Genomic DNA, 25,472 nt, shown 5'->3' on the forward strand with positions numbered 1-25,472 from the left:
ATTCCTAACACCATGAGTCAACAGCAACAAAAAAATAAAAACCAAAAAAACCCACAAAAGAGACCAGATATCTTAACGGCCTGGTTTTAACAAAAAAATATATTCTTTGTATTGTTTTTCTGTCGTTGTTTGTTTGTGGTTTTTTTTTTGTTGTTTTCTTGTTTTTTGTGTGTTTTTGTGTCGTTTTTTTTTTGTTGTTTTTGTTTTTTTTTTTTAAACAGCAATTCGTTCTTCCGCGTGCGGGAAGCAGCAGTTCCATCCAGGATCCAAAACAGCCCGGATGTCTGAATTTTCAGTACAAAACGTCCAAGAACACGAAAGGAAAACGAGAAAAAAAAAAAAAAAAACAACCCCCGAAAACCCCCCCCCAAAATAAAAGTGATGCTCCCATAATGCTACAAACCCTCCACAAATTTTTCTAACGTGTCCCCGGTGGTGTCACCGACCAGAGACAATTCGTTTGACAACGCACTCCTGTTGGGGGTGTTTAGTTGTGGAAGCATTGCACTCTGTTCCGGGTTGCCCAAGTGTCCCTGATCCATGGAGCTAGCCATAGTAACTGCGAGTCCTGGGTGGGGGGAACCAGTCTGGGGCGAGACGTGGTGCGGCGACGGCTGGGGCTGTATCCGCGGGGACGGGCTGGAATGTGGCGGCTGGGACTGGGGACGGGGAGACTGAACGGGCGCTGGGGACCGCACCTGGTTGCTGAGGGAGGTGGCGATCTGCTGGCCGGGGAGATGAGACGCCTGCGGTTGTCCTGAGAGCATGTGCTGCTGCGGGCTCATGGGGTTGGGCTGGCCCGGAGACCCTATCTGCTGCTTCATCTGCTGCTGTTGCAGGATCCTCTGCTGCAGTGCTTGCTGAATGTTGGGAGCGCCGTCCGCTCCCAGGCCGGGCTGGCCCATCTGGTTCAGCTGTCCCATCTGAGCCATCTGTCCCATGGACCCCCCCTGTATCGATATATGCTGCTGCATCCGCTGCTGCTGCATGGCTTGGGGGTAACCTCCCGGTCCTTGGGGCTGCTGGAACTGGTTGTGGCCGGCCATCCCCGCTGCCATGCCGGCCCCTCCTTGCTGCTGCTGCTGCTGTTGCTGCTGCTGCAGCAGTTGCCTCCTCAGGATTTCTCGGTACTGCGGATGATTCATGCTCGCCATGCTAGTGTTGTGGCCGGGGTTCATGATGTTGATCGCTTGGCCCTGGGGATTCATCGCTCCTATCCCTTGCTGCTGGGGAGGAACGCTCGGTCTCTGCACTCCCGCTTGCATCGCGTTCATGTTCTGCAATCCCGGCTGAGCGTGCATGCCCGGCTGTTGCATGCCGGTCTGCGGCTGCTGCATGCCGGGCTGGGGCTGGATACCTGCTTGCGGCTGCATCCCGGGCTGGTTAGCCACGTATTTGGCCGTTCTTTGCTTTATAAAAGCTGCCATAAGCTGAGGGTTGGACTTAAGGATATTAAGAACCTGCTGCTGCTGCTGCGGAGAACTCGGCGATTTCAAGGTCCTCAGCAAGTCCTGAAGTGCATTTGGAGGGATGCTCCGCGGCGGCTGCTGCACGCCCGGCATCCTCGGCCCAGCCACTGCCTGCGCCGTCGCCATCGGCATGACCGGTCTCGCCATTCCCGGCTGCATTGCTTGCTGCTGCGGCATCGGAGGCGACTGCCACTGCCCGGGCTGCATGTTGGACATCACCGGACCGCTGACGGGGTTGGGCCGGGGTACATTCATGCTGACTTGCGGCATCTGGTTCACCGAACCCACCGCCGGGTTTACTAGCCCCGGGCGACCAGGAGGCAAACCATTGTTGATGTTGTTGACCCTGTAGAGCTGCTGCTGCTGCTGCTGGGCAGCCTCTCTCTCGATCTGCCGAGCCGCTTCCACCGCGGCCGGCGGCGGCTGAGCCGGAGGCGGAGGCGCGGCCACCGGGTTCGCGGGTTTTCCCGTTGAAACGGTAGTGGGGGGCTGAGTTCTGGACACATTGGGAAAGCCAGCCGGTGACATACTTACAGGGGAGGGCTGGGGCTGGGGAGGAGGCTGCGGTGTTTGCGGCGTGCTTGGCTGCTGCGTGGGGGTACCAGGCGTTGCTGAGGTAGGAGAAGGCAAACTTTGCTGAGGCACGTTTCGGGTGTTCATGGTAGCCATCCTTCTGCGCATGAGCTGAGCCTGCTGCAGGCGGTGCTGGATCTGCTGCTGCCGAAGCTTGTGTTTGATGTTGAGACAGAATGGCACGGGGCATTTGTTCTCTTGGCAGTGTTTGGCATGGTAGCAGCAAAGAGCTATGAGCTGTTTGCACACCGGACAGCCGCCGTTGGTCTTGCGCTTGCAGCCCTTGGTGTGCTGGACAACCCGTTTCATCTTCTGGCAGGATGGCAACGAGCAGTTTGCGTTGCGGCACTGACAGGCGTGGACCAGGGACTGAATGCAGCGCTGGATGCTCAGCCGGCGCGACTCCTGGGGGCTCTTGGACTGCTGCTCCCCTTGGCTGTTGCTCTCATCATCCAGACCCAGGCCCCACTTAACCATCTTGTGGTCATGGCTCTTAGTGTTGTAGCAGTTAATGCAGAGGTCGTAGTCCTGAAAGCAAAGAAAATCCAGAGCTCAGTCGTCTGTAAAGCGCTACCTGTGGCACTAGGAGAGGAGAGCTGCGTGACCCCGGTGTGGAAGCACACTGTGGGTTACACTGGGCACAAACACAGCCCAACAGAAGCAAGACAGCCACCCCGGGCCGTGAACAGCTGCTGGTTTCCATTTATGCCGGGTGTACCGAGGTACAGAGCTGGCTGCACAGCCTACACAGACCCACGGCACCGAGGTCAGGCCTTCAGGGCTGGGAGTGCTGGGCATGGAGGGCAGAAGCACCACCCGCTGCCTCAGCAAAGCCAGCCCCAGTCCCAGGCCTCACCGAGGGTGACAATGCAAACAGGAGCTGCAGCTGGGCCTTCACTTTCATGTCTCACAGGTTTGGTTTTTCTGTTGTAGGTTCGGCAGTTTTTTCTCCCCTTTTTGAGGATGGCAGCTTTGCATCTCTGAAATGTCTACAGGACTAGCTACACGAGGAGAGCCAAAACACTGCAAACAGCTCTACCCTAAGTGCTAAGGAGTTTGCTCTCCCTTTATTCCTGGTGTAATTACTGACTAATAATTACTGACCTGAAATACGTTCTTTAATCTCTAAAATAGCCCTCGAAGCAAGTGCCAGTTTCATGGCAAGACAGACACTTACCTGAAAACCTGCTCAAACACCCACTTTCTCACTGCCCTGCATGTTTTTTTTTTCTGCTGGAGAAAGATAATTCCCCTCACACAGAAATAGCCAGAAGAAACCTAATGGCCACACTTCCTTTCACCACTTAATTCCAGCCTTGCCTCAAGAAGCCCTGTTCAGTGCTCTCCTCAGAGGGATTAATTAAGACTCTTCAACCACAAGCCTGGCAATAACTTCCAGTGTGAAAACGAGGTCGCACTTATTCAACATTCTTTAGTTCAGCTACAGCCAGAGGTCACCAGCAGCACTCTGGAGGATACCTTCCCCTCACGTCCACCTGTGTAACACCACATGTAATTGCCTTCTAACATAGTTCAGAAGAAGTGATCTACACTGTAATAGGGCCAGACATGAAAGGTGAAGAGCCAGGTTAGGAAGCAATTATTTGGGTTGATCTGAAGGGCAAGGAACCTCTAATGCTGGGCAGAAGTGGAAGCCTCCATGCCCAGCTGTGCACTCAGTACCAAGCCAAGTGCCACATACAATGTGGAGCCAACTTCTCTCGTGGTCATCCATTTAACGTGGATGAGCTAGTCCTGCAGATTTAGGTTACTCTGACAGTGTCAGACCCTACCACTCAGCCCTGCAATTCTCTAACGATAAGCTAAAAGCCTGGCCACGAGGAGGAGCTTACTGACGTGGTGGAGTAATTCAGCCACAGCCATTCTAGAATATTGCCCCTTCTCATGTAGAAAAACAAGGCACTTATTCTAGAAGAGATTAATCCACGATGGCAGGCACCTTCCCTTAAAGCTTCACCCTGCTTACATCAGAACAGGCTCAATTTTGAGGAAATTCGGGTGAGAGGGAGCAGAAGTCTCAGGCAATACACACATACCTCACAGACAGTGCAATGCCACCTGGTCTCCACGTGATGCTTGCACTCATTGCACGTATAAACAAAGCGATCCTGCCCTTGGGTATGGAGCTCCACCAGCATGCAGAGCGTGGACCACTTGGATCGGCGCAGCGAGGAGAACTCCCAGTGCTTATCTCTGGCTAAGGTGAGGAAGGCATCCCGCCCGTCCATCAGGTCGCAGCTCAGCAGGGGGTCGGGGTCCACGATGGGTGGCAGAGTGTTAATTACAGGCCCAGCATGTAAATGAATCACAAAAAAGACCTGCAGATAAACGGGGGGGAGGGGGGAACAAATCAACGACGTTAGATTATCTCACAGGAAAAGCCCATGTTCTGCTGCAGTAACAGAATGCTGCAAACGTTACCTGATTGACTTATTGAAGAGATGACTGTAAACTACATTGTTACACAACTAAAAGAAACCTCTAGCATAATCAAAAGCTTTACTCCCCCTAATTTTCCAGTTCTACCATCATGCCTCCATTTACAGGCATGAGATCTGCTCTGCACGCAGCACGTTTTGACCGTACCTCTTTATGCTTCTCCATGGTGGCATACAGCTTCTGGGACAGATCGTTGGACACGTTTGGCATGCTGGGTTTCTTCTTGTTAGCTCTGCTGATGCTACTCTTATTCTTGTTGGTTTTTTTGTTGTTCTTTTTCTTGGCGTTTTTGCTGTCACCCTGGCTTCCCTGCAAGAAATGCACGGGGAAGATGTTCAGCTTTACACAGCTCTCCCCCATTCCCTGCAGCTGAAAGCGAAACACCGCTGCTGTCAGTAACAGAGCTTTGTTCCAACGCCCGCGGATCAGCCACACTGTGCTAAATACATCCCATCTTCCAGGAAAAAAGTCAAAAACCAAACCAGCAGGCAACAAATTTCAAGCGTGGTTTAAAAATAGTCTATTTTTTTTTTTTAAGTATACGCATACATCAAATAATGTGTGTCTTAATTCCTTCTCACCGTACTTCAGCTTCCACTGCCCATTTCTCAAAGTCTTCTTCAGAATAAAATGTGCTCACATGGACTTTCACAATGTCTGCAAGTGCAGCGTTTTGCTTTGTTGTGCAGCTGGGACTCACACACTCGCTCAAGTTCTAATGAATTAACTTAGATCGAACAAACCCAGAGCTAACGCACAGATAAGGACACGCAGGATTTGAAACTAACAGAACACATCTCTCCCCAACCTGAAGATGTGCTGCTGCATATGCAACTCCAAAAAAACCCCCAGACACTCAACACTTTGACTAGTGTGTAAGTTACAACACGGGCCACAGCGAACCCAGACTGAATGCTAAATATAAGCAGGGTGAAAAATAGCAGACCGTGCTATTTGGGTGAGCTGGGCAAACAGATCCGTGTGCCTGGAAAATGAAATAGAAATAAAATAAAGAAGCCTCCTGTCCTCTTAACAGGGCACTCAGCACCCGAAGAAAACCCTACCTGCTACGATGTTGGTTTGCATAATGTGAAAAACAATCCTCCCATATATATACACACACAGGAAAGTTTCCTGAACATTATGTATGGGCCAATAGGTTTTTATCTGTAAGTGTGTTTATTCAAACCAAACAAAAATATTCCAAGTGAGGAAACAATTCTGCGTGTAGATTGCTGGCCTCATTGCCATCCTTCTATCCACTGGGTTTAGACACAAACTCCCTGCCAAACCTCAGGTCTGCAGTAACCAGTTCTAATGACTTTTTGATCAAACCTGGTTGGAAATTAAAGCCATGCAACTTTACAGGGAGCCAGAGCTCGGCATCATTTGAAGGAATTTAGCACTGAATTCACAGCTACTGTATATTCCCATGATTTCTCTTCCTCAACATTTTCTATCACCTTGATGGAATTTGAGCAAGTCCTCTTTCATCTCTTCATTCTGGAGTATCAACACAGATTTTACAATTCAAACACCAAAGTGAAGAATAAATAGAAACTTAGCTGACACTGTAATTCTAAGCCTCCTTGCTGCTACAGAGCTCTTGGAATGGGTCCAGAGGAGGCCACCAAGATGATCAGAGGCTGGAGCACCTCTCCTATGAAGAAAGGTTGAGGGAACTGGGCTTGTTCAGCTTGGAGAAGAGAAGGCTCCGGGGAGACCTCATTGTGGCCTTCCAATACTTGAAGGGAGCGTATAAACAGGAGGGGGAACAACTGTTTACATGGGTGGATAGTGACAGGACAAGGGGGAATGGTTTTAAATTGAGACAGGGGAGGTTTAGGTTAGATATTAGGAGGAAGCTTTTCACTCAGGGGGTGGTGATGCACTGGAACAGATTGCCCAGGGGGGTTGTGGATGCCCCGTCCCTGGAGGCATTCAAGGCCAGGCTGGACGTGGCTCTGGGCAGCCTGGTCTGGTGGTTGGTGACCCTGCACTCAGCAACAGGGTTGAAACTCGATGATCTCTGAGGTCCTTTTCAACCCAGGCCATTCTATGATTCTGTATCTTTAATTTACACTTAGTCCATCACACAAAACTACTCCAAACCGTTTTAAAGAAGCTCAGCTTGTTACTTTTTCACCTTGGTACCATTTAACAGATCCAGCCAGCTTTGGCAGAGAAGCCACCAGTCAAAGGGCACTGTGCCTGCAGAGCCGTTCCCAAGCTACATCCCACCTTCTCAGAACCTCCACAAAGCCACACTGCTTTAGGTGACTGCACTGGAGAGCTTCTCCTGTTTTCCTTACTGCTCTTCTGGAGCCAAGGGGCAAAACCACGATGCTGCACTCCTGGGTGACGCCTCCAGCCACTTGGATGCACGCTTTGTCCCGCCACGCCAAGCAACATCAACGTGGAATAGACAGATGGTAACAGTCAAGGCTGTGTCTTCCCATGTGAGGCAGACAACTCACGTGAGTGTAACAGCTGTTTCTGGCTTTTTAGAGTGGCTTTTTTCCCCACTCTCTTAGTTGCATGGGTTGACACCAGTCCTCTCACTAGAAGGACATACTATGGTTTATTGGAAGTGATGCTGTGAACAAAAGAGGACTGCATCGTGCATTCCAAGCCTTGCCTTTCAGTTCCTTCCATGCTGCTGTTTGTTGAAGCATTTCAACATTTTAAATTACATTCAGAATAAAAAGGTGAAAGCCATTAACTTCATGGCTCCATAAAAACAGCAGCAAACTACACTAGCTTTGTAGGAGCTGCTAAGGTTTAATAGAAGGAACTTTGTGACACAGCTCCACATCAATCACATGTAATGCATCCTGCATGCAAACTGTCACAGCACATAAGCAGAGTGCAGTTTCTCTCCAGTTAAAGCTTTGGGTTCTACTGTGGTCTTCACTTCCCTACTTTTATTTTTGAAATATCTCGCTGTAAATCTTAAGTAAAAGGGATGGTATGGAAGCACTGTGACCACTTGGTTACAGATCCAAACAAATATAAATGATGAAATCCTGGCCAGGAATGGAAAAAGGATTTGTTATTATTATTATTATTATTATTCAGAAATGCTGATGAAGGGAAATCACCACCAGGATCAATGCTTCACACCAATGCAAAGATTGCAAAAGAAGGGAACTGAAATGTAACAGTATTTCCTCCAAGTGACTGCAAGTACCTCTGATCAAATAAAGGTAAAATTCCATTCAGCTCTGAAAAATACTGCATCTTTCAAAATGCAATCCTCACCTTTGCAAAAGTACAAGCCAGAGGCTCAACCAAATGACTGCAAGCAAATGCAGCAGTTGTGGTGTGATCCATAAGTGGCTTAATGCATTTCTCTGAGAACATAAATGCTAAACTACATAACTCACCTCACATTCTTAAAAAAAATCATCATCATGATCCATCAGAATATCTCTATCCAAGAAAAAAATCCCAAAATGCAGGCAAAGGGAACCCTAGATGTAAGAATGACCTCTCCAGCTGATCAGCCAGTAAACTAGAGAAGTGTTAACTACCAGCTTTATGATCCAGAAGTAAGTACAGCGTGTGAAGTCAGCTCACCTCTGTTGTTTCACTAGCTGCAGTGCTTTCTTCCTTCTTCCTTTCCTCCTCCTCCTGTTCCAACTCTTTAATGCTTTCCTCCAGCACATTGGGCCAGAAATCACCTTCAAAGTAAGGCAGCTCCTTGGCACTTGTCAGCCTGTCTTCGGTTGCTTGCTTGAAGATGTCCTGTTAAGAGTATCAGACAACACCAAGAATAAATACATGGAGACCACTCAGAAGAGACGGGAGAACCAGAGACGTGACCCAGTGCTGCACTGAGCAGTGCTTTATTTCTACCCAGGGTCCACTTCTTGCAGGCTCGGGTACGTGTGCAACATTCTCCAATTACAAGAGCCTTGTTCTTCAAGTGAAGAAGCTGTTTTATAAGCAGTTTTTTGATCTCACGCTAGTAGGGTCCCACATCCCACCTGATTCTCCAGAACCACCAGAAATAAACAGCTTCTATGAACTTCACAATCTACATGCTTTCCTGCCTACAAGACTGCAGTAAAAGACAAACACAGGAAGATGGGCTCTGCTCCACTTCCCAGCACAAGCTAACACTGATGACTTTGTCTTCTTAACCACAGTCAGAACAGTCCAGGAAAATCCACTTGCTTTTGCTCATTCCTCTCTCCCTTACACACCTGGAGCAGGGATGCGTGCCTCCGCTTTGGGAACCCCTGTCGTATTTTCCCCCAGAGCCCACTGAACTGATCATGAGCCCAAACCATACAACTTAGAACCATGCAACGTGACCTTCAGTGATGCACAGCTTCCCTGGATTCTTTTCTCAACGCACTGACAGAAACCCAAAAGGAGTACACCTCCCTACACTCCTATCACAGGTATTCTGATAACCCTGCTGCTCAAAAGCTTGGAAGAAGACTCCCCTCTTGGTGAAATATTTCCATCTTGGTGGAATTGGGATACGGTGGTTTTGTGAGCAAGAAATTCCTAGGGCAGAATTAGGGAGATTTCAGTCTGAAAGGCAGAACTTCCAGAAAATTTAATGAAATGAAGACACTGAGACAGCTGAGAACAAGAATGCTTGCACAGCACTGCCACCGTTCCACGTCCGATGGGACAGTATTAGTTATCTTTAAATGAAAAGGTGCTAAGAATTACTTCAGCAAGTGAACAGCAGCAAACCTTATAGTCGTGGATGATTCTCTCAGCAAATGCCTTGTCCAGCATCTTCTTATACCATTCTTGTAAGCGTTTGGGCTTGGGAATTTTCTGATCGGGTGGATGGCAATGAAAAATATAGTCATCTCCTTCACTTGGGGGACAGGCCCAGATGTGTCCTGTCACGTACCTGCAATTCACACACACACACAAGATCCTTAACAATACTGATTATCATCTCAGAAGTTAACTCTGCCAAACTGAGATGTAAATTCAGAACCTTTTCTTTCCCTTTTTCTTTTTAAACAAAGATGTTGAGGCAACAACCTGTATTTATATGAAAGATGGGAAAGAGCGCGGGATATGAACATGAAGCTTAAAAGCTCTGAGTAACTGGTGACAGAAATAACGAGCCTAAGCAGGGAAATGTTTAAGAATCCTTATTGACAAAAACCAAACACTCTCCTCACTGCAGAAAAGACACGTTCTGTGCGTGTCAGTGGGCAGAAGGAAAGAGACTACTCCCAAGTGCAAGGCTACTTGGCATTCTGGACACGCAAAACACTAAGAAGAAAGACTTCTTTCTTTAAAAAGATTTCACTTACCCAAGTTTCTTCACGTACTCCAAATATCCAATGAGGATTTCATGATAAACTGCAGTTCGGAGACAACGGGGGCGGAAGAAATGAATACTATCTAGATACGATATGTACACACGTCTACAATAATGAGAGAAGAATGATAAAAAACATCATGTACAGCTGAACTTCAGTGTTGTCTACTGAGATCTGACTTTTACAGCAGTTACATACACAGCCACGCTGAACAAAAAAGATGATTACAGATTATTTAACTGAATATGTAAGCACCTTAACGTAGTTTAAACAGTCCTCAAAAGCAAAAGATGGGTAGTGCTTTTTGGACAGCAAGAATACATCTCAAAAAGCAAAATTAAACATAATAATACAAAAGACTGTTGATATTATAACATTTGTGCTGTGATATTTGATTTCCCCTTTAAAGTCATCTGCAGTCACACAGCAGGGCTTACAGAATCATCTCAGAAGGGCTGGAGCTGGAAGGGATCTCTAAAGGTCACCTAGTCCAAAATCTGAACATCCCTCCTACTCTTCTGTATTTGAGCTCCCAGTGAACGTAGCTCAACACCCTCCATATATAAATGCCACTGACACAGAAATGAAGGGGTACCTGGTATTTGGAGGGGGGCAGTCCGAGCCATACTCCTGCACGTGCATGCCAAAGAAGCAGACATCTACTCCATCTATCTCCTCGAACGCAAACAGAGCTTTGGTACGGTAAGGGAAGGATTCCGACATCTCACCAGAATCCACAAATCTGCAGAAAAGGGCGACAGGAAGGAAAAAGAAATCAAACAAAGCCAGTCCCTAAACCACTATCCTACCAGCAGAAGTTTTTTTTTTTTTTTTTTTTAACTTCCTCTTAACTCATTAGAAGCATTTATACAGAAGTTAAACTAAGGTCAAACCAGAGCTGAATTAAAATAAAGACCTGTCAATGTAAGGTCTGTTGGTGTAACACTCACGAAGAGACAACTTCCATACAGTTAACACACGACTGAATAGGAGAGCACTGAGTACAAGAGCACCCTCAGAAACCACCAGCCTTTAAATATCCTGCAGAGTAAAACCTGATGTGCTGTGCTGTGATGTCAACGCTGCCTTTATGAATTAAATCCAACATACATCACAGAATAAACATTTCAAGCTTCTCATTTATGAAGCAGACTAAAAATAACTTCTGAAAACTGAAGTATTTATAAATAAATTGAAGGAACAGTAAGGAACAGAATCTGAGCAATCTGTTCCAAACTCAGCTTGGAATCTGGTAACGCTACCAAGGCCTGGTCAGATTCTCCCTCTCTTTGATTTAATGAGATGAAGTTGCAGTACCATAACCCAACCCAGGATGTCCCTTCACATAACCCACCAAACACTTCACAAAGAACTGCCAACCCCTTCCAGGTTCACCTGCTACCAACTGCTTTTCCTTACCTTTCTTAAGCTGCCTGCTCATGCAGCACTCTCAAGCATATACAAAGGGATTAAGGTGCAAATTGCCACAGTTTTGCCACATTTACGCAGGAAAACATCGCAACAAACATTTAAGACTGCATTTATTGCAACTAGTAAACCAACCTGGATTTCATCCCTGGTTTCACTTCTACTGTCTTATCTGAACTTGCCACCACTCTGACAAAGACTTCTCCGGCTTCAGGGTGATTCTGCCGCCGCAGGAACTTGTTCACTCTGTCTTCCAAATGGTTTCCTAAGCGAGTGGTCTGCAGCCCTGGAATTGAAGAGGGGGAACACGACATGCCCACGTGAATCACCGTGAAGCTCAGGGTCGGTCACCACGTTTGTAAGGTGCCTCATACAGCGTTGATACGTGTCAGTACGCTTGCTTCCTCTGCTTTACCTCCATATGAAAACAATCACGCTTTTCTTTCTACAGCCAGCACTGAAATAAGCAGAGCAACCCATGTTTTTAACCAAAGCTTCAGCGTTCGTACCCTCACGTGGAAACTAAAACCACCGTAGTGGAAAAATTACTCAGTAAGTGAGCTAACAAAGGCGGCTTCACGTCGCGTTTTTCAACGTGCGGGTTTTATTTTACCAGCGCTGCAAATGTTTTCTCCTGACAAAAACGCGACCTGGCTGCTTGACAGAGATGACATCAGTGCACAGACCTGGCTCGGTGCCACACCTTTTCAAGCAAAGCGAAGCGAAGCAGGGCAGATCAAGAGAAAGGAAAAGCCTTCCGACTTCAACAGAGACTTCACTGCTCTTTGTTTCATTATCAAGAGAGCTTGTAGATGGAAAAGTTACAGTAATCTGCACAGAAAGCTGAAATAGTTCTTGTGCAGCGACAGAGGTCTGTAGAAGTTCAAGTGGACGCGTTGTCCAGATGCCTCCTCCAACCCTGCACAAATCCAGTTCACTTCTGTGCGTGCAGCTCTTTGGTAGCACTGCTGGGTGCCATCGTTTCCAAACGAACCCACAACAAATGACAGACATTAAGATGGGAGTTTTGCCTTAAACTGAAAAAGCAGAAGCAGCACGCTATTTTGACTTGAAGATTAACGACCATTCCTCTCATTCTACTGTTTGTAGGTATTTTACCACTGGATAGTTCTGCTTTGTATGATGGGCCACCTCCTTCCCTTTCCGAAGCGGATGGTTCAATCTACAGGTGTTCATCTTACTACCATGCCCTTAGTGCTCAGCTCTCCACTGCTCCATTTCCCAGGCGTTCCCTGGCACTGACACAAGGCTGCTGGTGCTTCCTGACCACTGAGCTCGCACATGAACGCTGCAGAGAAACGTCTATGATAAAAATGATGCCAGGAACCAATCCTGGGAAAGGAGCCACTCAAAGAAGAGCTCACTTTTTAAGGAGCTTTTTAATACACCTGTATACACCTGCTCCCTTTGCAATCGGTTCACACCAACTGTTTAACACAGCAATCTTGTTTTACTTCTTTTTACCTGTTTCCTCGTCCAGTTATAACATCAGCAGTTACACTACCGGCAACCATAATCTAATTTGAAAGAAGGCTGTAGTAAATATGCACTTACTCCCATTACCATTTCCTATATGCTGACTGGAGAAACCGGGCTTTCCATAGGTAACAGAAGGATTTGAAGGAAATTCAGATACGTTCTGAAGAAGTGATGTGGTTTTGTTGATTTCTCTCAAAACAAACAGGAGGAAGCAGACACAGCTCCATTTCAGCTAACACGCTGGTGCATTCTTAGGAAGCCATTTAAGTTGTATCTGCAATCTCTTACTGTGTTTTCTTTCTATCACCTTTTAATGCTAAGAAACCAAAAGATCTCTTTCCTCCTTATGCTGTAATGCATAAAGACGTGAAAAACTAAGAAAAAGGCCAAATAAGAAAGGTTAAAAAAGCAGCATTAAGACTACAGGCACCCTAAGGGATGGATCAAAACCCCAGGTATCTGGGGACACGAGAAAGCTTTTTAAAAGCACCTGTATTTTACTTCTTAGACACACCTGACATATACTTCCAACGAAAGCCCAGCCCAGTTCAAACTGTAGTTCAAATGGGACAGAGGTATCCACACCAACAACGTGGCAGGCTTCCAGGCAGCCTGCTACAAAATTTTTGCTGCTGTAGCAATGGGAAACATTTGTTACTGGGTGAGCAACAGGACAGACAGGAATCGGGTCCCACTTCTGGCTTAGTGGGACTTGTTCAGGTGCCCTGTTGCCAGGGTATCCTTAGGCTTTGAAGCACTTCTCCATTAGCTACTAATGGAGTAGTATTTACACACTTCCTTCGTAAGAAAGAACATTTCAAAAGATAGGAATGTCACAGCTGAACCCAGCTGCGCGCTGGTTTACAGATTGAATCTGCCATCAGTCAGCTTTATGCAACTTGCTGCAACGTGGTTAAGAGAACTGCTTTCACTTAACATACATTAGGAACAGCTTTCAGCTGACGGATGTACTTTGCTGATCGTTAGCAGCGATGCCATGCTGGAAGGACTGCAGAAATCCTGGTGGTAACTCGGTACGGGTTTTTATGAGGAGTGACAGGAAGGGGAAGGAAACGTTAATGCTTCCAACTCTCACCACTCGTTTGTTTTTCGGTCACAAGACAGACCAAGGTTTTGATAACAAGAGGAAGCTTTCCTTCCCCGCTCTTGTATTTCCATCTGAGCTCTGCTAAGGAAAACTGGTCCCTAGAGCTGAGCCCAGCAACGGGCTACAGCTGGCAGCAGGATTCACATGGTGATGGGAAAAAGAACACACAGCAGGCCAAGAGCAGGGGAAGGAGAAGGAAAAGGAGATCAATGAAGGGAGAAGCCTTCCACTACTTCCCTGTCCAGATGTCCCAAGAACAAAACAATCACCTTAAACTACATGTTGGTCACTCAGACTTTTTCAAGCTATGTCACAGAAAAGCTGCACGCTTGTAAGAAATGCCTCGTGTAAGAATTTAAATCAATACGTGCCGTAAAGTCAGCATATAAAAGGAAAGGCAGCTATTAAAAATGGTTATCTACAATGACATTTTTATTTCTTTATTTCATTAACGTTCTCTTACAATCTTCACCTGTCTTTAATGAGAGTAATTTTCATCTTTTCAACAATACTATTTCACATGTGTCAGGTTACCCCAGAGACAGCCTAGGTTCCTGTAACCTGATAATGCTGTGTGAGCCATACTCCCCCATTATCCTGCATCAAATCTCTTATTGTGCTGAAACTGCAATCGACCACATATGATCGCATCGAAAACTTCCTTTAATGCAAAACCACCCCTTTACTAGAAGGAATCTGGAAGATTCAGGCTCACAAACTTTTAGTGCGACAAAGTGACACCCAGAAATTCAAAGGACCAAAGAGCAAGGGAGAAATCAAGTACATCTGAATCACAGTTTCTAAACTCAGTCCTTTTCTACCCTATGCTGTTGACACTGCACTTCCAATGCCAGTCCCTACTCTTTCTTTTTTTGCCCTTCACCACATATAGAAATTATGCCCTCTGATGTTAACCACATGCAAAGAGCATCTGTGTAAGGAATGTAAAGAGATGGAGACAACTTGAGCTCGAAGCTGTTGGCACGCTTCTTAGTGACCTTTCCACCAGGTTATGACAGCAGTTACTTGTAACATCTAGACATATAATACTACTGGTTACTTATTCCACCCCACAGTTCTTCTATCACAGTCCACTCAAGGAGTGAGAAAAGCTCTTCAAACACATGAGTGTTTGACAGCACCAGGGTGCACCTGAAACGCAGCACAACCTGTTACTACATGTTTTTTCAAGGGCACAAAGGTGATGGTAATTTACTGCAACTCCAACACTACATGGAAACGAGTCTAAATATAGTCAGTAAGTGCATGCAGCCTTATTCTGCTTGGTTTTTTTCCCCCCTTTTCTTTTTACCTCTTCCCCCTTCTTGTTTCTTTTGCTTTCTTTTTCATCTTGGAAAAACAGGCACACGGATGCCGAAGACCTCAGGCAGCATTAAGGCTGCCTACAAACTCAAAGATTGGGTCTTTAAAATACTGACAGCCAGCAAAGCCTCAGGTGACACTATTCCCCATTTTGCATGTGTTTCCCCATGCATGTACATTTCCCCATGTTCCTATCTAACATGACAGCACTAAGTCTCAATCAGAGAGCTAATACATGAAAAAACTTGCAAAGGAAGAAATCCTTTGGCAGGGAGAAGATGAAAACCGAACACAGAAATAGAAACATCCAACTTACTTTTAGCACTGAACTTGTTTTCCTTCCGTGTTCTACCAGTTTTCTTCAGACAATTGTCACAAACAAACCTGAAGAGAAAAAACAGAAGTGCCAAAACCCTGATGAATCCAATTCTGGCTACATCCAGCTCAAAGTCTGAACCCACCATTTTAACCATCAACCTACAGTGTATTTTACTCTGGATTTGACCCTTCCATTTGAGGGACTTAAAGCCCTTCTGAGTTGGCTGTCAAACAGCTACACCTGCACTCGTGTTTTTCAGTACACAAATCTACTGTCAGTCAGCTTCCATTGCTCATCACTTAGAAACCATAGAAATCTGAGTACATAACAAGTTTGTTTCATATAATTTTTCATCTGTACATACTGAAATGAGACCAGAGATGCAAACAAAAATTTAGAAATGCTTTGTCCATTTGTACTCAGCTATTAAAAGACAGTGATGCATATTAAAAAGCAAATGCAGAAAATCTTAATTATAAAAACAACATCAGTCTTATTATACAAGGCTTAGAAAGCTAACAAACATCTTACCCTGAAGGCCAAATAATATCATAATGTAATACACAAATCTGGTGCATCTTCCGACCGCACTCTTTGCAGTCAACAAACCTGAGAAGAAAAAGGAATAGCCCATCACTTTTGTTGCTAGGCAGGTAATTTTCTAGAATTCAGCAGAAAAAACAACAGCCCAACCCTCCGCTACTCTTTATGAATATGTAAGACCTGCAAAATCTACAAAATTTACTAGTTCTAAGTGTCAGGTGTGCACTCCTAGAGTTCTCTTTTTGAGGTGCTCGAGAAACACTTAGGGACATGGTTTAGTGGGAAATGCTGGTGATAGGTGAATGGTTGGACTGGATGATCTTAGAGGTCTTTTCCAACCTTGAGTTTTCCCAGCTTCACAGAATTCTGCCTAACGATACCTCCACAGACTTAGCTGTCAGTTACTGCATCAACCGCAAGCTGACTAAATGGTTGCTCAACTTACTGCAGAGGTAAAAATGAGGCATTCATGAATAACCATGCCAAGAGGACTTGTATCAACGTGCCTCTGCCTGCATGGGTCTGCAGTGGAGTTTGATTTTTTTTTTTTTAAGATACTTCAAAACAAATGTCTCTTCTGTCTGAGCTGCCACAGTGTTTATGGACTCCACCACAATGGCGAGCTCAGCAGTCTGCCTGTAAAAGGCAGAGGAGCTCTACCTAGTGCCAGCAAGCACGAGAAAGGGGATCAAACTGCCACAGAACAAACGAGCAGTAAGATCAAGTCTTGCTGCAGCTACTTAGGGACACAGCAGGTAACACTGCTGCTACAGAAATATCCCTTTCCCATGGTTAACAAACACAAGTCAGGAGGATGCCCCTTCCAGTGGCTAAGTGCTCAGGTGAAGTGAAAATGGGGAGAGGAGAATGGTGAACTGCCTGGTGCTTGGGATGAAATGCTCACTATGATGGAGGGCCACCCTGAGCCAGGCTGTGCAGTGCGTGGCAGAACACACCTTAGGAATTACTTAAATAAAGCCAACAAGTAAATAAGTAACAAGAAAATAAGTTACTTCAAACACCTGCCAACTAATTGCTTCACGCAACCTTACATTCTTGCAAGGTTTCTACCTGGCTTCTTTCAGCAAGGCTGTTCCTCAGCATTCAGCAGGTGTAGCTGGGTTAGAGGAGGAACAAGTTCCCCACGGGGTCATGGCAAGGCAGCAGGTCACTGCCAGGAAAAGGGCTTTTGCTCTTCTGTCACTCCCATGGCAATGCCATTCTGGTGCTTGCTGGAGCTTTACAGAGCCAGTTCAACACAGCAAGGATGGAATGCCCCCTGCATATTTTGTTTGTCCGGGGTTAGTCTGTCACTGCGTGATGCAGGCATCCAGCAGCCTCTGAATTAGCTCCTAAGGACAGAGCAGCACCAGTGCAGCACAGAGTGGCGGGGCAGAACCACACAGTGCAGAGCATGACCTTTTTCAGCAGCGGCAGCCATTAGAAAAGTCCACATTTAAAAAGGAAATGTGCAAATCTGCCCTTTATTTGTAGGATACTAACAATCGTTCTAAACTAAGGGACAAAACAGCCCTCTTAAATTGAAGGCTTAAACACATTAATCCCTTCTGCTAGAAGCACCCATATTTCTAACCTCCTTCCCTTTGGCTACTTTTAAACACCCAAATACTGAGGGGGAAAGCGCAGCACTCAGATTTTAAGACTTCTATTTCAGCCAAACAGAAATAGGAATGGCCACTGAAACAGGCTCACACTTGGCTCTTGGTTACCAACAGAAGACACCAAGATCGACTGCGTGTGGTGCAATGAACTCTGGAGGAAGGTTTCACTGTCTGCTTGGGCAGAGATAGGAGAAGAAGGAAGAGTTCTTTATTCCCTCTCTCATTTCTGAAGTGCTGGTCTGAGGACAAGTGAAAGTCATGAGATGATCTAACAGCAAGAACGGTCTGGTTACTTACGGCTCGGGATCTAGCGTGTCGTTCTTCTTCTTCTCAAACTGATCTTTAGAGATGGTTCTAGAGACAAAGAGTTAACATGAAATCTCAGTAGCACCGTTTTATCAGAGGCTGAGAGTATATCATGCTATTCTGGACTGCAGCAAACGAGCAAACCAAATCTGAAGGAAGCATTATCAGTATTTGTTTTCTATTCAGAGAAAGCAATTCATCTTAAGCTACAGAAAATACTTTCCCCATTTCATTTTCTGTTGTAAACTAAAAACAAAAAAATAACATATAAGAAAATTTAACATATCAAGAACAAGGGAAGGTACAGCCAGTAAAGCAGCCACCTTCCAAAGCAGTTTGTGCTGCTCATGCATCTCACGTCATCTTTTTGGGTGGCTTAAAGGCAAGCCACTGGTTTAGTAAAGAGAAGCTGTGCTTCACAAGGTGAGGGGCAAGGACTGGCAGAAACCTTTCATGTGAAAAGAGGAGGGCTCGGGGACAGTCAGGGCACAGCTTCCTTCTCCCCCATGAGCATGTTGCTCGGTGCCAGCCCAGCAGCCTGGGGTAGCTCAGCCAGGCACGAGTGGCACTTGCACACTCGGCACAGAAACATGCAGTCAATGATCAGTTACTGCAAACATCTCCCACTAGTGAGAAAGACAGCACTTCCCCACAGACACGACTGGCCACAGTGCCAAGCTAGGCGTCAGAACTACCCACTGCCCCTCCTTTAAGAACAAAAACAAAAAAGGAAGAAGAAAGGAAACTACTTACGTTTGAGGCTGGGAAGGGTCATCACCCAGGGTGACATTCTCCCCCTGGATTTCAGTGAAACACTTCTCACAGAAGTGATACCTGTCAGCAAGAAGGCCATATTTGGGTGAACTGGTCCAGCCCAACACACAGCCACCCGAGCACGGAGGCAGCAACCAGAGCAGGGCAGATCGCACGCCGAGGGGGGTTTGTTGGTTGATTGGTGGGTCAGTGTGCACAATGAGGAGGAACAGGGGACGGCAGGGTTAGAGAACAGGGGAGGGAACAAACAGCACAGACGTAAGAGGTAAGACGCAAACACCAAGACAACACAGAGCAGAAAGCCAAGGCAAAGCACAGATTAGCATTCGGTCTCATTTTATACATTTCGGCCATCATTACTAACAGAGTGGAGGGTCAGATTCCGAATTTGGGGAGGATTAATGCAGTAGCTACCAAGCGCTACGTTTATAGAGGTCTCAAATTTAAGAATTTGGATTTGATTTGCATCGCTTAGAAAAAAAACCGCTCTGATCCCAGGCTCGAGACTGATCGGGTTTCCTCTGGTTAAAAAAAGCAGCCTGTCAAGAAGCCTCAGGAACACACTTTTACAGGTTTAAGCAATTAGAAAATATGCTGAAAGCATTTACTGGTTGTCAGTAAAAACTATAAAAGCAGAAACACTTGGTATTGAAAAAAAAGTATCTATTAAAATATTCAATTCAGAAGTTATTTGACTGTAAGAATAAATGTGACCAATTGCTCAGCTTTTATTATTTAATATAAATGAAACCAAATCCATACTCTAGACAAACATTTAACAGAAATGCAATTATGGGTCAGAGTTTCCAGCCATTTATCTATATAAATACAATATATGTATATATGTGAACAACATTATATATTGTACATACATACAGTATATTTATCGGGTACGTTAACGATGTGCAATTAAACTTTACAAATCGAATACGAGACTGGAGAGAATTTTTGGTCCCCAGACCAAGAGCCAATCCCGTTACACTCAGCACAACCGATGCTTTAACAAACCGAGCTGAGTACACTGGAATACAACTCCACAAAAATACAATCTGCATTTGAAGAGAAAAAAAAAATCTAAGTTTCACAGATTTTTTTTTTTTTTTTTTTTAATTATTGTTCGTTTCGTTTTGCTTCAGATGAACTGGAACCCAAGTTGTCTGGGTCATTAAAAAAAACAAGAGGCTAAATGTTTGGAAAGGATATGAATTCACACATGAACAAAGGTAACAAAGAGAGGCCACAGCTGTAAAATGCAGGAAGGCCACAAAGGATCATCAAAATAAGGGAGCTTTATGGAGGTTCAAGAGTGAGAGAGTATAAGCAGCAATGGCAGCACAGTAAATGCAGTTTTAGTACTCAAACACTACAGCTGTATGAACGGTGAGCATCAGAGGCATCAAACGAGACTCGGTGTCACAAGGAACCAACAACTGAAGGGATGGAGGTCAGCACGGCAGCTTGTCCCTTACAACACATCCTCGTACGCTTGAACTGCTGTGAGCCAGGGGACAGATCCCAGGACTGTGCTTCCCAGGAGCCAAAGCCACTGAGTGGCCTTTGCTGCAATGTACTGGTCAGAACTTCTTCCTGCGACAGAGGCTGCCCGTGACACCACTGGCATGCGCTGTAAAGCACGACGCAACTGCATCGAGGGAAGGAGTTCTGAAGAGTGCCGCAGCCAGGCCCGTGTTACCACAGCACAGTTCAGAGCAGCCTTCCAACTCCTGCATGCCCTGCCAGCTGGCTCCAGCTCCAGGAGCCGCCCCGCACACCAGGAACCACTGAAATGCAGCAGCACACTCAATGCTCCTTCTACAGTGGGGCTGGGCGCGCACTGACACAAAGAGGAAGAAGGTGTGGGTTTTTTCTAGTTAACAAGGCCCTTGCTGACACAGCCATGTAATAACCTTACCAGCAGGGCAGCTGCAGGTTTGATAGCAACCACGTGAGCTAAGATGTCTGCTCCCTGCTCGCAGCCAACCACACGCTAACTGCCCGTGCCTCGTCTCCTGCAGGTCAGCTCAGCTGGGATTAAACACATCATCCTCTCAAGCAAAACCAAGGCTTTTGGAGCCGCTAATGCAACAGAACGAGGCCAGGAGGAAAAAAAAAAAAAACAACAACAACACCGATTCTGTTCATTTGTAGTCTTTGGGAGTGATAAATGTTCCACAGTGAGTATGGAGCAATTCTACAGGAGAGCTTGTCAGGAGTGGGCAGTGACGCCGCACCTCGCTCGTGCCTAGCCCACACTGCTCAGGTGACATGGCACCTCCCAGTCTGTTTTCAGAGCCATAACAGGGGCAGAGCCTATCTGCTTTGTACACACTGCCCATCCATTCTTTTTTCCTGTTTGGTCACTCTATAATATTTTCTTTACTTAAAAAGAAAAAAACAATGAAAAAAAGCAATGAACTCACAAACACTAACTCCCAAGGCTGATTATTTTAGGAGTCAAAGGGGGAAGCACAGAAGGCCCCAAACGAAGGGGTATGTAACCAGAAAAGCCCATAGGCAAGGCTTCCGTTCACACTTTGTTAGATTTAAGCAATCCCAGACACTGTTAATTACCACTCAGATTCAGTACAACTGACACAACAGCCCCAGCACCGGGTGTGAGCCACAGCGGGCTGTGCCAGGCTGCTCCGGGCCGCAGAACCGGGCCTAACGCTAAGCAAGAGTCCAGCCTTCACACGTGGGATTGAGATCAGAAACAAGAACTGAAATACAGTGAAAATTAATCACCTGAAGATCGTGAACACTGGTCCATAAAATAACCGAGGTGAAATATTATCTTTAAGTTATTAGGAATATGGACCGGCAGAAATGGAGGCCTGCTCGTAACTCATTGGTTTTTCGCATGCCACTACAAATATTCACCGAACGCTTTAGGAAGCACACGATATTCTAGTTGTAACAGTCAGGAAATTCATGGGAGGTGCTTACTGCAACACATGAAAAAGGAGAAGCTTTTCAAATGCAGACTGTTCAGGTGACTGATTCCCGTCTATCAGAGACAAGTCACATTATGGCTCGTTATCAAAGTCCTGAGAAGGCTCAGTCTGTCAGCACGTCAATTTCCGACTGCAACTGAAGTGTATTTGAAGAAATCTCTAGATTAGCAGTCGGACACTAGGACTCATCTGAAATACCAACCGCTTTTTTCAAAGGGATACCCACAGAAAAAGTGCATTTTCTGAATACATGCCCTAACCTAAGCTTCTGTCTTATTTGTGGAAGCCAAACAGTTCTATTCTAAGTGATTAATTTTTAATCACCAAATTGCAGTGGCAGAGTTCATTTATTGAACGGTGCCTAATTATTCTTAGTTGTAAATACACTGTGCTTCCAGTAAATCCAGTGCTATCTGTTCTGTACGCTGAAGAAGTTAGGAACACTCAGTCAATTAGTGTTCTGCTGGAATGACAGAATTTTTCCACTGACTTCTTAGTTAAGAAATAATTAAGATGTGAACACCACTGTTGTAGGAAACCATTTGACTGTTTCAGAGTGATCACGTTGATGAATAATGGGTCTCTAAGACCTGAATGGCCAAACACACGCTTAAAAAATACCTTGACTGATCTTCAGAAATACCTTGTTAAAACAAACAAAATTAAAGAACAATTCTCTCCTGCTTTTAGCAGCCTAAAATACAAACCTCAAAACAAACAAACCAGAAAAGCCCAAATCCAAAAGCTCTCCGCTCTTTCTCAATACGCCTATGTCCATTTTGGCTCTGTTACTGCCCACTGACCCCTGGGTGAATTGCCCTTTCCCAGTGCCCCTTTCCCACCCGTTACCACTACCCTTTAATACTAAACCTTATGCGAGGGGCCTTCCACATCCTTCCTAAGAGGTTGGAAGCTGCCATGATGCATCACTGAGCCCAGAGGAACCCATTGCTGCGCCAACCCCGTGCTCCACGCCAGCACAACGCAGCCTTCCACTGAGCAACCCGGGTCATTTAACACTCCAACAGTTTGAAAGAGAAATGACTTCTCCAATTATTTTTGAGGTTGCTATTCTTTTTATATACCGCACTATCTGGATGCATAATATGAAAAGTATTTTAAATCCTATCACACAGCGCTGATATTTAAGGACCATAGTGGCCACTGAAGTACTATCCATTTAAATGCATTTTATTGCTTTATTTCTCTTCAGACTGATTTTTTTTGAGACTTCAGAGCAGCTGTATAAAACCTTTTATGAGAGCTTGTGAGTCGACATTCCTCCATAACAATACTACCTACATTCCTCTGTAACAATGCAATCTACCTCAGTCCCAACACAGTGCAAAGCAACACCTTTTCATCTCCTGTATTCGTGCTGCTCCAGCTCAGTGGTACACAACAGTCTAACACCATCTTACAACACGCTTGGTGATGTAGGGACGGCCTTCAGAGAGACTAAATGCAAGCACTGACTGCCTGGATTCATTCCATAACTCTGCTCAGACAACAGCCTGCTGCACACTTCGAAGCTGGCAAGGCTTACAGACTGTCAAACCTCCAGAAAGAAATCTGTAACTTTGCTTAAACAGGGAAATGGAAGTTGGTGACTTAGCCCATCTATGGCTTGTCACTTTTTTCTTTTTTTTAGGGGGGGAGGGAATAAATCAAAGAAACCAAAACCGAGAACAAAGCCATGTTCTAAGTTTGCTTTGTCATTCATTATAACGTTGTTGATTTAAGTATTAAATGGAAAATATTACAATGCTATTCGTTAACAATCATACTAACATAAAATCCTAATAGTAATAAAGAAAAAAATTAATATCCAGTATTATACTCTGATATTTTCAAGGAGTCCAAGAAATTTTTAAACAGTAAGTTGAAGCTAGTTTAAAAAGAATGAAGTACTAACTGGGAAGACAGAAAGCAACCATTGAACTTTATTACTGTACCGTTTACTTTCCAAATTCTGTCAGCAATTCAAAAACAAAGCTGCACGTTTTTATAATTCTCCAGACCGAGGCAACATAAATGTCTTGGTCCCTTTTGGCAGTTCTGCCTTTCTCCCTCCAGTATGCCCTCCTACTGGTTTTGAGGAAAATACGGAGCACTTGCACTTCAGCAGCACAGCCTAGCCAACAGCAAGCAGCTACGCATCGCATCTGTCTACCTGCAGTACAGCAAACTAGAGGGCCACCTGCAAAAGGACAGCATGCAAGGATAAACAACCAACTTTTTCCTGACTTAGCAGACAAAGGAAAGAGAAGGTTAATAATCCTCCTCCACATTTGCAGAGAACACAAACGATACTGCTTTCCTGAATAAGGCAAAAGAAAAAGAAAAAAGAAAAACAAGGAAAGCAGCGAAGGACTTACCTATTCTGGTAGCTGTAATAGGCAGCATCACGAGGGATAGTACACAGCTGCTTGCCATAGCAGCACAAGGTCTGTGGAGAAAACTCATACTGCAAAAAAATGGTGAGGAAAAAAAAAGTGTTAAAATGTAATCTTTTATTAATCAAGTTTCTATTAGGCTAACTTGAGGATATCATAATACGCTGTTATTACGCTTTCCCAAGCTATTGTAAATACATCAGCAAAGCTCTCTTAATGGAATTATAGTAATTAGCTATACGAGCTGAAGAGCTGACCTCTCTAACCACCTACTTGATTGCAATGGACATTGGAAGCAAAGAATTTTAATACTGCTTATCATCAGAAAAGGTATTCTCTCTCTGAGGGAGAAGACAATAATAGAACAGCAGCAAGAAGGATACTAGGATACTATCTACTTTTTTTATTATTAGTTCCTAGCGTGGTGATGAAAAGTCAAACTTTTACAAGCCCTACCATTCCCTTACTTCATTTAAAAAAGCAAGGATACTACACAAAGCACGTGTTTCCTATGTTCAATCAAGTAAAGCTCTTTGGAAAATTGCAACTGTGTCCAAGTCCCTGCAATACATACCTTGCGCCCACAACAGTAGCCAAGGGATTGCATAACGGGATCAATTTCTTGTTCAAACACCTCCGCGAGTTTAGTGCAAAACTTGTAGACCCTGGAAGTCTTGCGATTGTAAAGCCAGGCGTTGTTGAACATCAGCCAAACATCGTCCACGTACTGCCAGGGCTCCTGGTACTGCCCCGTATCCAATTTACGTTTAATGGTTGAAAGGTCCATAGGGTTCTTCACAATATCGAAGTAGTCCTTCAAACAAACACAACATTTTTAAGATATCAACTGTTCACACTACGTTGCAGAGACAGGGTGAAATGTTTACACGAGCAAAGGCAAAGTACTACAGCATTCAGTGTGCTGAAGTGCCAACTCACCGGAATCCCTAAGAGCTGGGGATCCACAGGCTGCCGGAAAGGCAGGGACTCCGGGTCCTGCCGGTACAGGGCTTCCAGCGTAGGCATGAGCGCCTGGCGCAGCTCCTCGGGTTTGAAAACTGTTAATGAAAGATGGAAAGGTTAGAAGAATTCCTTCCAGGTATCCTAACCGCTTAATTCCCCTAAAAAAAAACATAAAGAACTATGGTAACAAGAAGTCTTACAAGCGATTTTCTCATCTACGTAGCTGATTAAAAGCAACGCTTATCAACAAGAGACGACCGAGCAGCTTCTGCATTTAATCGAATCGTACTAGATTACACTGTCACTATAGGGGAGATAAGAACAACTTAATGACACATCTCCTAGAGGATGCAGGATCTATCCAGAAGCACGTGAACCATCAGTTCCTTCCACGTGGACGAAGCTTCTCTCTCCAGAGATGAGACCAACAG

General features: G+C 45.2%; 1 protein-coding gene across 5 annotated transcripts in view; it reads right to left on the reverse strand.

The window, feature by feature from the left end:
* Positions 173-25,472, reverse strand: part of CREBBP (CREB binding protein) — a gene marked incomplete at its 5' end in the record, with an annotated part of 68,537 nt that continues 43,237 nt past the window's right edge. For all 5 annotated transcript variants that reach the window (XM_021411053.1, XM_021411052.1, XM_021411050.1 and 2 more), the window contains 15 exon segments: positions 173-2,570; positions 4,100-4,381; positions 4,650-4,811; positions 8,082-8,249; positions 9,216-9,381; positions 9,797-9,910; positions 10,401-10,547; positions 11,369-11,519; positions 15,481-15,548; positions 16,015-16,092; positions 17,946-18,002; positions 18,708-18,788; positions 24,061-24,149; positions 24,653-24,892; positions 25,018-25,136. In XM_021411053.1, the coding sequence (XP_021266728.1) occupies positions 396-2,570; positions 4,100-4,381; positions 4,650-4,811; positions 8,082-8,249; positions 9,216-9,381; positions 9,797-9,910; positions 10,401-10,547; positions 11,369-11,519; positions 15,481-15,548; positions 16,015-16,092; positions 17,946-18,002; positions 18,708-18,788; positions 24,061-24,149; positions 24,653-24,892; positions 25,018-25,136 (4,097 nt within the window).

This window comes from Numida meleagris, chromosome 13, assembly GCF_002078875.1.
Source record: "Numida meleagris isolate 19003 breed g44 Domestic line chromosome 13, NumMel1.0, whole genome shotgun sequence".
In the NCBI taxonomy this organism is placed as follows: domain Eukaryota; kingdom Metazoa; phylum Chordata; class Aves; order Galliformes; family Numididae; genus Numida; species Numida meleagris.